This window comes from Cenococcum geophilum (assembly GCF_001692895.1).
Source record: "Cenococcum geophilum 1.58 unplaced genomic scaffold K441scaffold_50, whole genome shotgun sequence".
Taxonomy (NCBI): domain Eukaryota; kingdom Fungi; phylum Ascomycota; class Dothideomycetes; order Gloniales; family Gloniaceae; genus Cenococcum; species Cenococcum geophilum.
Genome location: NW_027137608.1, coordinates 808,968 through 822,672, shown reverse-complemented (window position 1 = coordinate 822,672; position 13,705 = coordinate 808,968). Strand labels below are relative to the sequence as shown.

The following is a 13,705-nucleotide window of genomic DNA, read 5'->3' as shown; positions in this document are numbered from 1 at the left end:
CCCAAAACCTAAACGTCTACCACTTCCCCGTCTGCGCCCAGACCTGCGCCTACGACGTCTACCCCACCAGCTGCCTCCAGACCGACGACAGCTGCATCTGCGCCAACATCCCCTACCTGAACACCATCGCGCACTGCATCGGGCTCAGCTGCAACGCCGCGGGCCTCGCCGCCTCCGCCGACGTCTTCCTCGCCGACTGCGCTGCCTCCGAGGCCTCGTTCGCCATGTCCAAAGCCCAGTTCGTCGCTGCTGGCAATGGTGCGGTGGCATCGTCGACGTTAGCGCCGACGTCGAGCGGGTTCGTCACGAGTACGGTGGAGGCGCCGAGTAGTTCGACAGTGGATGGGGCGACGCGGACTAGTGCGGCGCCTATCCCGACGGGGACGGGGACGGGGACGGGAGGGGGGCTCACACTGGATCAGAAGATTGCGTTGGGGTGTGGGATTGGGATTGGGTTGCCGGGGACGCTGGCGGCGATTGTGACCTGTTTGCATATATGGAGGTAAGGGTGAGAGGAGGTTTTTCCATGGAGTGCTTTCGTAGGTGTTCTTTTGAGCGGGTTGGGTTGGGGTTGGGAGTTCGGAAAGGGCGCTGTTGGCTTGTACATGTACTTTTATTGTGATATGAGAAATGATATGGTATTGGGGGGAGGCATGAGATTGGACGTTATTTTAGAATTACTCCTAATGTCTCTTAAGTGCATTGTTTGAAAATGATTCTTAGTTAGCTCGTGCTCCCATGAAAAAGGCTAGAAAGCCCTGGTTGCTTATCTGCGAATAGTAGTCACTGAGGACCTTACAGGTGCCCTCCACACAAGTCGTCGCTCCAGTCCATCCAATACCGCCGCTACAAAATACCAGCACACTTCTTAGCTCAGGATATCAAATTCAACTCGCCACTGCCCATAAAGTGCTGCGCCGGTTGTGCCCCCTGACCCTGCTGTCGCCGTCGATCCCGCCGCTGCCATAACAACCGTCGTCAGTGCCGTCGTTGCCGAACCCCTTGAGCTCCCGTACTCCCACTACTCCCGCTATTTGACCTCGAATAGCAGCTTTCGCTCGTGCACGTCAGGCCAAATCACGCCATCCCGTGCTCTCTTGAATCGGGATACTATGCGTGACGCTCTGTGCCGAGTGCACCTCAAAAGTAAACCCATACCGATACCGCGTCCACCTACCGGCGTATTGCTCGTCGTGTTGCTCGCCGTCGCGCTGAGCTCCAGCACGGCCGTCCACTGCTTGATCTTCTCCTGCAGGTTCTGCGGATACAGCGTCGTGTCCGCGGTGCCGTGGAGCACCTGCATCTTGGGCCCAAAGCCCGAGTAGCCCGGGTACGCGGCCGTCACCAGCGCCGCCCACTCAGCACCCGTCTTGACAGCGTTCTCCTTCGCGCACGCGTCGCTCCACACGCCGTACCTATTGCCGGCGAAGCAGCCGAACGCGACACCCGCAAAGCCCGCAAAGCCTGCACTAGCCGCGAAGACGTCCGGGTACGACCCGTACAGCACGGTCGTCATCATGGCGCTGGAGGAGGTGCCAGTGACGAAGACGCGGCCTGCGTCCCCGTTGTACTTCGGCGGCGCGTACTTCACCACCGACACGATGCCCTGGGCGTCGCCGCCGCCGTTGTGCGGCAGCGGACTGGGCCGAGCTGGCGTCCCAGCACTTGTCCGACGTGTTGGGCGAGTCCGGGTAGATGGCTATGTAACTGTATGTGTTCGCTAGCGTCGCGTACTGGTTCCCGTGTACGCGTTTGTCGAGGAGATAGATGTGGGGTTGGTCCCAAAGCCCGTGACCTGCTAGAGAGAGGCGGCAGAGGCGGCAGAGGCGGCGAGCGGAAAGCAAAGCAGGAGAGCCGCGAGAGCGCGTGCCGGATCTAGTGGCGGCTCGTCGACACTATTAGAATCCTGAGAGTGTTTCGAGGCGCCATTGTGTACGCTTTTTCTAACTATGAGCTTGTGAGCAGCTTGGTCTTGTTCCTCACACACGAGGGAAATTCTCTGTTTGATGTCTTTAATTCCGGCCTCCGTCGTCCTCCGTACCCGTCGTAGCAAAGCAGGTCGGACTGGCTCGAGACCAGTTTGGTGAGGCGGGTGTACGTATTAATACCAAAAGAATCTCCACTATCAGGACAACAACTATGTAATCCTAGAGCTTAAGCCAATGGTAGAGTCTAAGAGAAGGCTAAGAAAAGCAAGTTTTGACACATCATGTGTAAGCGGGGGTGGTTCAAATACACAGCCTCACGGGAAAGTATTCCATATTCCTCCATTTAACACTTATTAGGTTTTTATCAAGTATAATGCGGAAATATCGTAACTTGGCCCTAGAGTGTCAAGTTTAAGCCAAGGATGCCCTTAAATGAATTTAGGCCGACATGATTCCCACGTGCTTCTAATTAATAAGTACTGTAAGAGACTCAGCTCTTAGAGGCATATAGATCCCCGATAATTGTATGCGTACCTTCTTTTATCACTAAGGTTGTTATAAACGGCCTCAACTTTTGATAAAGAGTAATTGTGGTCACACATTAATGATCCTCTGCATTGCATGGTGTGCATTACTCAACGGACCTCCTTCAAACTCCGCAACTCTCTCCCTCACCCTACCTGACACGGTGGAAGCTCTTTCCATCGCCGATGTGCCTGCCGTCCGGAGTGATTCCAAGCTCAAAGAGCTCGCCATTGCCTGAGACAATTCACTCATCGAGGTGAGATAGCTGTTTGAGTTTCTAGCGAATGCGCTTGATGGTAATGCCATTGCTGGATTATGCCTCATAAGTGTACAGTTTTGCCGAATACGGCGCGGCATTGTCCGAAATGACCGTTCGAAGGATGAAAGCCCTGTGGAAGAGCCGAGCGAAGGAGCGAGCGTAGGAGCGAGTATGCCGAGATCTTGCCTTGATGCGGACATGTTCATTCTTGGGATCTCCGATAGGTCAGTCAGTTCGTTGGGCTCAGCGTAGGAGCCTTGCGCTTCTGGAAGGGTGATGTCTAGGCTCTTTTCAATGAATTTTCGGGCGTATTCACGTGCTGTGGTTCGAAATGCTTTCTGTTCCGGTGACATGCGAGTAGAGGTGTCGAAGTAGGTAAACTCGTCAAGGAAATGGCACCCAAGTTCTTCATCCGAGCGCATCATCAATGATGCTGCCCTAGTATGCGCTTGAAGAAGAATGAGATTGGAGTCTGAGTTCTCCGTTTTGGGAGAAGCTCTCACGATAATCCAACATAACGTGCCGAGCAGCTCAGCGGCGGAAATCCCCATAAGCTTCTCAGCTTGACTTGCCCACATTAAGGCTTCTGAACTCTCCTGATACGTTCGTCGACTTTGCCAACACTCCCACAGGCAGCAAAACAATCGGAAATGCTCTGTCCAAGGAGAATTCTGGTCATTGACTCGGACACTCTCCCACGATTCCGTCATCATGGCTGTGGATTCTAACATGGCAACGCACCACTGCAGGCAAGAGCGAATGCAAGGATTCCCCATAATACCGCCCTGGAGTGCAAAAGGACCGGGTGTTTGTTGCAAGAAACGCAAGGCCAACTGACTCACCTCAAAGACTGGATAGTCGTGAGGTATACAATCGCGGGCAATAGCGTCTCTTACAAGATTATCTTTGTAGGAAAGACCATAGGTGAGGTATTGATAAGTGAGAAGATCTAGAGATCGGTCTTCGTTCGGCAACTGGAGAAGAAGGCGTTCGTTGGCGAATTCGCATCCCATGACGTGTTCAACATTGAGGTTTGCAAACTCTTGGTCTCCAAGACGAGCGTATGTATCTGCAAGTAGCATTCGAAATAAGAAATGCTCCACATCGGTAGATTCGTCTCGCTGTTCGAATTTTTGTTCCAAGTGACTCTGTGCAATTTCAACCTGAGAAGGCCAGTAAGCAGAGCGTGCACACTTGATCATGGCTGATATCGTCATCCGTGATGATGGGTACGAAGACGGGTTGTATCGCTTTAACAGTAATACGTATAACGCGAATGCGTCTCCGTCAAATCCTATCGTGTAGAGAAAGTCTGCAGCCAGCTTCATGTCATGAATTTCTGCTTCAGAGAACGTGTCGATAGTACGACTACAGTCAAATCGCCTCTCTTGTTGCGATGTCTGGCCAGTGAATTGTAGTTGCTCAAGATTGACGGTCTCATCCGCCAACAGGGCTCTGGATAGGCTGGGAACGGGCTCCCACTTACCCTTGCCCTTGCCCTTGTCCTTGTTATCATTTAGTTCTAAGCTTTTCATGCTGCTCGTCGCTGACATAGCTATGTCTAAATCACTTGTATCACCAGAGTTTGGGCGATTGCTGTCAGCTGCCCGAAACCGGGGTGTATGAATGTCCGTGTTAGGTTCGTTATCCACGACGCCCAGAGATATCCTGTCAGGATGAGTTGCAGTCACATTCTGAGAACTTAACGAGGACCACTCCCGAGCATCAAACGCTAACCCAAGATCCGCATATGGATTATATTCGAATAATCTCTGGCGTTTCTTAAGTGGGACCTTCGGCCTTCCGTCCACACTCTGCAGGCTCTGTAGGCTTTTTGGCCGCTTTGGAGGGCTTGTTGGAATAACGGGATCTTGGAAAGGATCGCCAGCCAGCCGTATGTCATCCATGATGTCGTCCACTAGCAAATGGGTATTTTCATTGGCCTCGGCTAGTTGACTCGCTCTAGCACCTGATGCAGGCTGCGCTGGGGTTGCATGGCGGGCGAGAACCTTGCTCGGAGTATTGTACTTGTGGACACCCCATTTCTCGAATTGAGAGATGTACTGACGGCGACTGAACCAATCAGCAACGTTGTCCCCCAAGAAGCGACAACAACGAGAGACGGACGTTAAAAAGAGCGCATACAGGGAACATACGACGGTGTAAAGTTGTGCCTGACTTTCATCATGGCCATGAGGTCATCGAGCGTCATCTTTCGGTATAGGTCACGGAGCTCTGCCTCATGCTCTTCCCACTTCTCTGGAGGAAGTGGCTTAGCACGTGGGGCCGCCTGTCCCTTAAATCGAAACTGTTGCAGTGATGACATATTTCAAGGAATTCAGTAGTTCGAAGGGATCCGTTAGTTCGAAGGGATCTGTAGCTACTTCGTGCAAAGAGCTTTAATGATGTCCGGTCGTAGGATGAATGTCTTGACGAGCATGCTGGACAAGGCTCCCTTATGAGTCCGTCAACCGGGCTTGTGAGCTTTCAGGCATCTAGGCACGTTGGAATGCAGTAAGGCAGATTTACAATTACCAGATTGGGGAAAGAGACCGCACATAACCAAGGGGTAGTGGCGCCAAGGCGGAGCTTGGAGGTAGTGAGGCTGACGAAGGACAAGCCAAGACTCCACACCACGCTAACTAGACACCAAATTCGGTATAGCCCATAGCCTTGGGCAAGTACATCTGGCAACCGATCGCAACAACGTATGTCAGCAAGATGTGCTTTTCAGCTAGAACTGACTGTCTAGAACACCTGATACGTACTCCCTGCCTGAAATCCTGCCTCTTGTGCCACGAGCTATACGCAATGTAGAAATTGGAAATTCGCCTAACCCTAACAATGTTTGTCCGTGTCAGCCTTTCTTTGTCGTCGAAGCATCATTATTAAGGGCTCACAAACCATTTCAGCCTGACGAGACCTTGGAAGGGCGCCGTTGATTGTCTAGTCCAACGGTGAGCTCGCCTCTCGGATTTCCATCGCCGCTCCGGCATGGGCGCTCGAAATCCCATACCCCAAATCGGGCAATTGGAAATTCTGATTGTGAGTCCGCCCTGCGTGGATGGGGAGGAGAGACCGCACCCTGAAACAGTGTTTGGAATTTCACACCCGCCACAGTCATGGGTTGCTACTACCTGGAGTACTACCTAGGATTTACTTCTACGAAATCCAACGCGCTCTATTCCCAAAACGGTGTTTGGAAGTTCATTTTGGCTCACGCAGACTTTCTTGCTTTTATATAAAGGTACCTCGGGATGGGTTGCTCGGTTGCCTTCCTAACGCTTATGATACAACCGATCACTTTATTGCCTCCTCTCGCTTGTATTCTACCGTAAATTCGAACTCCCTGGTCACACGTTCTTACTTGGAAAATGTCATCAAGATCGCGAACGCCGTCGGCCTTGCAAGACTCACCCGTATGCCTCTCACACATGGGAGCATGGTGTGACAGCCTACGTCTATCCCCCTTTTCGGTTTCAGCGGAGACTTTCTCCGCGTCTATAATTCGCCTGGCTACGGATGAATCTCGATTAAGACATGCGGCAACCCTACCTGAACAGCATGCAACCTTGAACCGCCAAAAAAGAAACTCGTCCACTATCACAGAGCCTTCAACACGGCCACACATCCTACCCGTTCTCCCACAGGGATATCAACGCAGTACGATCCTACAGAATTTTCTACCCATGCAGAGATGGCTGAGCGAGACAGCTGCAGACGGACCATGGCAGGCAATTGAGGCTGCTGCGAAGATCCATCCCGGCCGCCTCGTTCATTTTTTGACGGCACATCAAAGCGCAGAATTATCTGATACTCATGCAACATATGGAGATCTATCTTCGAGCAAATTAGGTGCAGCTCGCCCGCGTGATGGTGGATGAGTTAGATCACTCCAGATTTCTCCTTCCTTGCATACGCATTTCGTTCTTTTCCATGGGGTTTCTTCTTATTTGCCACGTTCTAAGTTCACTGTAAATTGGAGCCTTAATTCATTGGAGGTTTATATGGGAGGGTGGCCTGCCAAAGCTGTTATATGCTTCGGGAAGTCCTGATCACGTGGGCTATAATTGTAGAAGGAACTGGTCACGCAAGCATATAATGTATAACTACTTAAAGTCAATCTTGACATACACAACATAATGAAATATACTAAGTTACCTCGCGGGTGGCTTCACCAACTGAACCTTTTCATCCTAACATCCTATCATGGAATTCCAGGCATTGTCGACTCAGCGTCAAGCGCGAGTACGATCCTCAGGCAAATCTGGGCGCACGTGCTTCTCACGTGCTTGTGGTTATATACCTGATATGGCACTACCACAACCACTTGGACGAAACTCAGCTCTAATAGGCATGTAGTGATACTGTATTTATACCTGTAGTTCTAATCCAACTAATAGCGATGTTTCACGATAGTCTCAGCTTTCGACTAAGAGTGTTCGGGTTTCCGCTCACATCGCAATTCCCCGCTTCCACTAGTCATGCTCATTCCAACTAAACCATTGACCTCTCCAGCACCACCACTTCTTTGGCATTCCAAAACCCGTGCCAAAACCTAGCCCTCTTAAGGGACTCACAGGTATCGGCTCGGAGAGCCAAACGCCACCAGCCGCAAGGTCTTCCGCCAACAAAGGCATCATAGCCCAGAACCACAGCAATGAAGTCACAGCGTTCACCGTCCATTTTGCTTCCCACTTCTCTCTGTACCTCTGCCCTAAGGCACCTTGGACCAGACCCTGCAGCCAAATCCCCACAGGCTGCGGCGGAAAGAACCGAACGTCCAACCACGGCCTAGTCTCGCCCCATAGCGTCAAAGTCGACGACGCATGCAACACACTGCTCATTAAAAACGCTACCAGCGTCACCACAGTTCTTGCCCCTCGGGCTCCGGGCTCGAGACCAAGTTGCAGCACTACCCAGCGTCCGGCAGATGTAAATGCGATCCGGAAAATCTGGTGCCAGTACTGCCCCCAGAAGCCGTTCAGCCCGTCTTCCAGAACCGCAGAAAAGGGTCCGCAAATCGGGGGATGCATCCAGGCCTCGCCGACCGGGCCTAGAATTTCCGGACCGAGCAGCTGTGTAGATATCAGGGTGTTGAGGTCGCATTGATAGTGCAGTGCTACTTTGATGTCAGCCGTTGTTATAACGGAGCGGTATGCGGAAAGAATCGCCGGGTGGTGAAAGAAGGGCGGGAGGTGGGAAGGTGCTGCTGCTCGGGCGTAGCCCCAGAAGTACGGATCCGTCATCATTATGAGCTTAAGGACGTCAATACAGGCGCAGGAAAGTAGAAAGCGCAGCAGACATCCGCAGAAGCTTGTCGAACGTGTTTGCCGGAGATTGGAGAGTGGCTTGGGGATTTTCGATTTGTCTCTGAAGTGGAAGGACCAGTTGATGCCCCGCAGCGTGGTGGCCAGGTCAACGGCCCAGCCTATACGGTCTTTAAAGGAGGTCGGCATATGCTGCCATACCAAAGTCTGATTTGGGCCATACACTAACCTTTTAAATCTCTCTTAGTGTCGTTGAAGATTATGAGTGTTGCGGACCAGTAGATACACCAGATGGAATAGAGGCCGATGATGGAGCCGTACGGGTGGTTTAGCGTCCGAGTACTTAGCAACATTGAAGTTGAATGCCAGACAATGAATCCAAGAACAGGGAACTGTAATCTCTGCGTTGTTTCGTAGGGTGACAGGACGATATACACAACCAGGATAAAGAAGTTTAGGAAGTGGTAGGGAATTGTTAGAGGCGTTATCTTGCCCGCTTCGAGGGCGTCCTTGTACTGAATCTCGTAGATAGATATCAGGTCAGCACCCGACACTGGCATTGGAACAGGCCTAGGTGGGCTTCGAAAGGCCATTGCCATGTTCTGTCTCTGTAGGTGTTACCTTCGAAGATAATGTAACTACCCCTGATTCCGTCAAAACATGGGCGTACTTGAAATTTGGGAGAAATTTGGATCAAGAATGAAAGTACGAAGAAAATTTTAAACCCACCGTAGCAGCAATAACAAAACTGGTACAGTGGAACCTCGGCTGCGCTTACGGGGTGCTCAACCGCTTATCTATTTAGGTATATGCTACCCAAATTGGTTAGCCCGGTGTTCTTGGACGGTTAGAATTTTATTTTGGACGGTGCTCTTCGGACACCCTCTTTTTGATAAGTCAAACGCACGTGATACTTTAACCTATTGAGGCAGGCGCCAAACCTGAATTGCGGGGGTGTCTACCTATTAAAAAGGGGGCGTCTAAATAGCACCGCCCTTTTATTTTTGCTCTGTTGGCTTGAAGAAGCTTTCACAAACCCACGGGGGTTCTCAGCTACGAAATGTAGGAAGAAATCCGGCATGTATTTACACCAATTCACGTTCATAGAGTCAATATTACTTCCCAACTTCTTCATATCCTAAACCACCTTTCATACAGTGCTTTCATCAAACCAAACCCAAACGGTTCAAACCATCTTATCAGACGTTTGATTGATATTAAACTGAGTTTATTTGGTTTAATAACTATCAATCAAACCAAACTCGATTAATCTAGTTTGACAATTAATTGTTTATATTACTCTAGCTGCAAGCCTATAGCTATAAACCTTCGTGTAGTGCTCCTATTAATCCAATAAAGTTTTATTAATAATATAATTATTATTATTAATTATTATTAATTGGTTTGATTATAATAATATCCACGCTATATAGCGCAGGCACCTCTGCACCAAGTAATAGGCGCCTTCTACCTAGCAACGGGCGCCTCCCACCTAGCAACGGGCGCCTCCCACCTAGCAACGGGCGCCTCCCACCTAGCAACGGGCGCCTCCCACCTAGCAACGGGCGCCTCCCACCTAGCAATGGGCGCCTCCCACCTAGCAACGGGCGCCTTCTACCTAGCACTGGCACGAGGCTTGAAGGATTTTAACACCTCTGATATCTATGGCTATTGGCTCTCTACCATCCTGCCAGAGCTTTATTTCCACTAAGAGATTAGTTCCTAAGGTAACTAGCTTATAATAAGGGCAGGAAGGCTGTTCTAGCAATTTATTAAACCAATAGACGATTGATTTGGTCCAATTAGTTTGTTTAATTGGTTTGATCTATATTAAACAAACCTCGATTGGACCAAATCAATCAAACCAAACAACCGTCGATAAGGGTCCGGTTTGATGAAAGCACTGCTTTCATAGCCATTCAGAATGCTCTGTAAATCATGGCACCATCCTGGAGAGTCGATCGTGAGAAATAATACCAGCTCATTCCAGGGAATCGAAATATTTTCACAAATATGGCCTCTGTATAGAAGGAATTTGGGTTGCAAACTAATATCCAAAGCAAGGGAGCAGGTCAGAAAAAACGAATTAGTTAATGAATTGCTTCAAAAGGTTCAAATCTTATCTAAAAGGGACATCAAAATTTCCATCGTCTAGATTCCCTCCCATGCCACTCCAGCGCTCTCCTTCACTCTCTATTCCTCCGAAAACAAATCAATGTCTGCTAGGCCAGCAACCAAGACACCTAATTTAAACAGCGCCTCAGCCATTCTTTGCGGGTCAGCTTCGATAAACGTCTGCTTCGGAAATTTCTGAGGCGCGACGAGGAGCTAGTTGATGATCCATGTCAGACATGGCTGCTTCGAGGCTGATATTGAAGGTAGCTGCGAGGTATGCCGCGTAGCGGTTGCGGTAGGCTGATGATGTTTGGCTTGTAGACTGGGAAAGGAGGGAAGATGAAGATGACGAGTCTTCTATTTCAAGATTAAAATGGACAGGAGTTTCTTGGCGATATGGATATTACCTGGAGGGGCATGGAGCATGATAGATGGGTGTGATTTGGGAGCATTAGAAGGAGGGGAGGGGGTACTCGTAAACGGAAGGCAAGGCATTTTAATTCAGTGAAATGGCAAGCGAAGAGTAGATATTATTGGATGATACACTAGTAGGCAGTTGTTGACCTGGAAAGTGAGTAAAGCAAATTGGCAAGTGAGAATTGGTTGTGATAGTAATAAAGGAAAGAGCAAGGATTCATAGAATTTCAAGAAGGCATATATATATCCAACTCAGTACGTGAAGGCCGACCGCAGGAAAACTTAATCGACCCGAAATAAGAGCGGTCAGGAGGATGGCGAAGTCATGGTACCACGATGAAGAACACCATAGACAGTATCATGGCCGAGGGAAGATCCTAGCTTGATAGTGTTCAGTCTGCATACGCGGTATTTTCATGTGTCTATGAGCGATTTGCCCAAAAACCACGCAGCTGCAGGACTTTAGCGAGGTTGGTGAGATGCGGAGGGCCAAGATGATTGGACGAGAGCATTTTAGCATGTCAGATCTTGGTATTGGAGCCAATACACCTCTAAATAAGCTCAGGTTCTTCTTGATAGCCCTGGTGTGTAGTCTGCACAAGGTTATCTTGACTACTGCAGATCCCAGCACAAGCGTCGACGCCACCACAATGACTGCGCCAAAAATGAATCATGTCATACCAGCACTAGAAAATTCTTCGGCATAATGCGAAAAGCCATTTTTTGTTGGAAATGATAGGAAGCATTTAAAGTTTAAAGGGCTGTAAAATGAATGAAAGCTTGGGGAGTGAGGTGTCGTACAAGGTGTCGTGCGAGGTTTGGAGCAAGCCTGTTTTCCACACCGCTAGTAGGTTTATCTTATCAGCATATCTATAATCTTAATTTAGATCACTGCTAAGATGACAAAGCCACAATAGCTAACGTGTTCCACTAGTGACCTACGCACCCCAGTAAGCTGCGCAGCGAAAAACACACCAAAATCTAGAAAATGTAAACCTTTATATCTTAATAATAATCTAATAATAAATTTTATAAATTTAATTCTAGCCTTTTATATCTACTTTAAGACTCTAGTTAAAGTTTAGAAGTTCTATTAGCTAATTCTAGAGAAATAGTAATTTAGTTAAAAATTAGAGGCTCCCTTAGCACGTTAGGGTCCGTAGACGAAGTGGCCCGTGTACAAACGCTAGAATCAAAAGTACGCGTATGGTCACAGAGCCTTGATCTTACTGATTCTATTAGTTAGATCTTATCGATAACCTACGGACCCAAATCAACGTGCTAAGGGATAACTTAATATCTTAATAATAGCTAAATATATTACTTTAGAACTTTAACTAGAGTCTTAAAGTAGATATAAAAGGCTAGGATTAAACTTATAGAATTTATTATTAAATTATTGTTAATATATAAAGGTTCGAATTTTCTAGATTTTAGTGTGTTTTTTGCTGCGCAGCTTACTAGGGTGCGCAACTCACTAGTGGAATACGTTAACGTAGTTCACGAGCATGCGGGCCACTTTAAAACTCACCAAAAATTAAAAAATTCATACTTTAATATCTTAACAACCACCTAATAATAAACCCTAATAATTTAGATTTGGACTTTCATATACACTCTATAGCCTCTATTAAAATTATATAGTAATTAATTTAGTGGTTTTTAAGATATAGTAATTTAGCTTTATTTTGGCCCCTAAATTATAATATCTTAAAAACTACTAAACTAATTACTATACAACTTTAATAGAAGCTGTAAAGTGTGTATAAAAGTCCAAGTCTAAATTATTAGAATATATTATTGAGTGGTTGTTAAGATGTTAAAGTATGAATTTTTTAATTTTTGAGGTGGCCCACATGCTCGGGTGGCCCGCTTGCTCGTGAACTACGTTAGTGTTAAGCACTTTAGACATCTTGCATATATACGCGATATTCCCGCTTGTAATGAAAGCTCTCGCATGAATCAAGTTTGGAGTAACCTCTAAGATGCATTCTAGAACTACTCCAGCTAGTGATAATTCGCTAGACGTGTAATCCTATAGTGTGGGTGTCTGCTTGACTACCGCACAGCCCTTTTGTAATAGTCTGCGTTTCTAGGAGAACAAGCTACCCCTACGAGTATAGGATCGTCTATAGTAGCCTAAAGTTAGGGCTCTAATAGTCTTTTTTAGAAGAGCTAAATTAGCTCTCCTAAAGGTCTTGGGAGGGTCAGGTCATGGCCACGCACTGTCCGGTTAGTGTCATCTATCAATGTTTTGTTGGTCGTCGCACGAAAAACAGCCAAAAATGCAGCCAAGGACGGTGACATACGGCCTTATGTCGCATCTTCCATTCTCGTCAAAGTTCGACGGAATTTCGCCGTGTCAGGCAGCGCCGTGAAGGTCAACATAGAGGTTGTCAGACCGGGGACCCTGAAATCGCTTGGGGATCGTCTAGAGATGGCGGAGGTGTTACATGGTCAGAACTATTTTCATATCGTCTATTCCGACATGCATAGGAGAGTAGGTACACCGAAGGGAGCTCTTAAGAACTCGAAGTTCGCCTTCCTCTATCTCAGCAGACAGAATCTAGATGGTACCATAGCAGATGGCACAGCCCCTGCAACAGCGCGCGAAGTTGGAAGAATCCTCAAACGACATGAAGTGCCCATCGTCGTGCTTAACGCCTGCGAGTCGGCAAGAGCAAATTGCGGCGACGATGCCAATATCGCCAAAGCCTTTGCCCAAGAAGGTGTAAAGAATATCCTCGCGATGTCTTTCGCAGTAAGCGAGAATGCTGTAGAGAAATTCTTTACTTCCTTTTACCGGAATCTAATTTGCGGTCGGTTGAATTTCTCCCAAGCTGCATCGAAAGCACGAGAAGTACTCCGCTCTTAGGGCAGCGTGGTTTTCATTTTCAATATTGGCCAATCAGATTAATCAATATTGGCACTAATCAATATTGGCGAGTATTGGCTATATTTATAATATTTGCAGATCCTCTTAGCGCCCCTTAAAAAAATTTAACTTTAATATTATAGCTTCTAAAGTAGACTTATTACTTTTTATACTTATATTAGACTCTCTTAATATAGAGTCGTTAAACCGCTAGTAAGAAAAGACTTCATCGGCAAAATATTGTCACCTATCAATGGCCCGAATTGCTAGTAGTCGGCGTAATTGGCGCGCAGTTGACGTCGTTGACAGGCCATTG

The 13,705-nt window shown here is 47.9% G+C and overlaps 6 protein-coding genes across 6 annotated transcripts; 3 read left to right on the top strand and 3 right to left on the bottom strand.

Moving 5' to 3' along the window:
- Window positions 1-26: 26 nt before the first annotated feature.
- K441DRAFT_503076 (uncharacterized protein) lies at window positions 27-299 on the top strand (the record flags this gene model as incomplete). The annotated part of the gene is made up of 1 exon (XM_067642030.1): window positions 27-299. A coding segment is annotated over one exon (273 nt), but the record flags the coding sequence as incomplete, so codon positions are not given.
- A 1,901-nt stretch (window positions 300-2,200) lies between these two features.
- Window positions 2,201-5,118, bottom strand: K441DRAFT_262326 (uncharacterized protein). The gene is made up of 2 exons (XM_067640824.1): window positions 4,869-5,118; window positions 2,201-4,785 (listed from the first exon to the last, which is right to left on the bottom strand). The coding sequence occupies exons 1-2, from the start codon at window positions 5,036-5,038 to the stop codon at window positions 2,523-2,525; spliced, it is 2,433 nt and encodes an 810-aa protein (XP_067499578.1). The 5' UTR covers window positions 5,039-5,118; the 3' UTR covers window positions 2,201-2,522.
- Window positions 5,119-5,961: 843 nt separating this feature from the next.
- K441DRAFT_262307 (uncharacterized protein) lies at window positions 5,962-6,894 on the top strand. The gene has a single exon (XM_067640823.1). It carries the CDS (start codon window positions 6,087-6,089, stop codon window positions 6,594-6,596), a length of 510 nt encoding a protein of 169 aa, XP_067499577.1. The 5' UTR covers window positions 5,962-6,086; the 3' UTR covers window positions 6,597-6,894.
- Window positions 6,895-7,132: 238 nt separating this feature from the next.
- Window positions 7,133-8,972, bottom strand: K441DRAFT_262297 (uncharacterized protein). The gene is made up of 3 exons (XM_067640822.1): window positions 8,945-8,972; window positions 8,212-8,794; window positions 7,133-8,152 (listed from the first exon to the last, which is right to left on the bottom strand). Exons 2-3 carry the CDS (start codon window positions 8,579-8,581, stop codon window positions 7,191-7,193), a joined length of 1,332 nt encoding a protein of 443 aa, XP_067499576.1. The 5' UTR covers window positions 8,582-8,794; window positions 8,945-8,972; the 3' UTR covers window positions 7,133-7,190.
- A 1,114-nt stretch (window positions 8,973-10,086) lies between these two features.
- K441DRAFT_666749 (uncharacterized protein) lies at window positions 10,087-10,709 on the bottom strand. Its single transcript, XM_067649704.1, has 2 exons — window positions 10,505-10,709; window positions 10,087-10,454 (listed from the first exon to the last, which is right to left on the bottom strand). The coding sequence occupies exons 1-2, from the start codon at window positions 10,590-10,592 to the stop codon at window positions 10,261-10,263; spliced, it is 282 nt and encodes a 93-aa protein (XP_067499575.1). The 5' UTR covers window positions 10,593-10,709; the 3' UTR covers window positions 10,087-10,260.
- Window positions 10,710-12,728: 2,019 nt separating this feature from the next.
- Window positions 12,729-13,389, top strand: K441DRAFT_680623 (uncharacterized protein; the record flags this gene model as incomplete). The annotated part of the gene is made up of 2 exons (XM_067651385.1): window positions 12,729-12,746; window positions 12,811-13,389. 2 exons carry the CDS (start codon window positions 12,729-12,731, stop codon window positions 13,387-13,389), a joined length of 597 nt encoding a protein of 198 aa, XP_067499574.1.
- Between the last annotated feature and the right edge of the window lie 316 nt (window positions 13,390-13,705).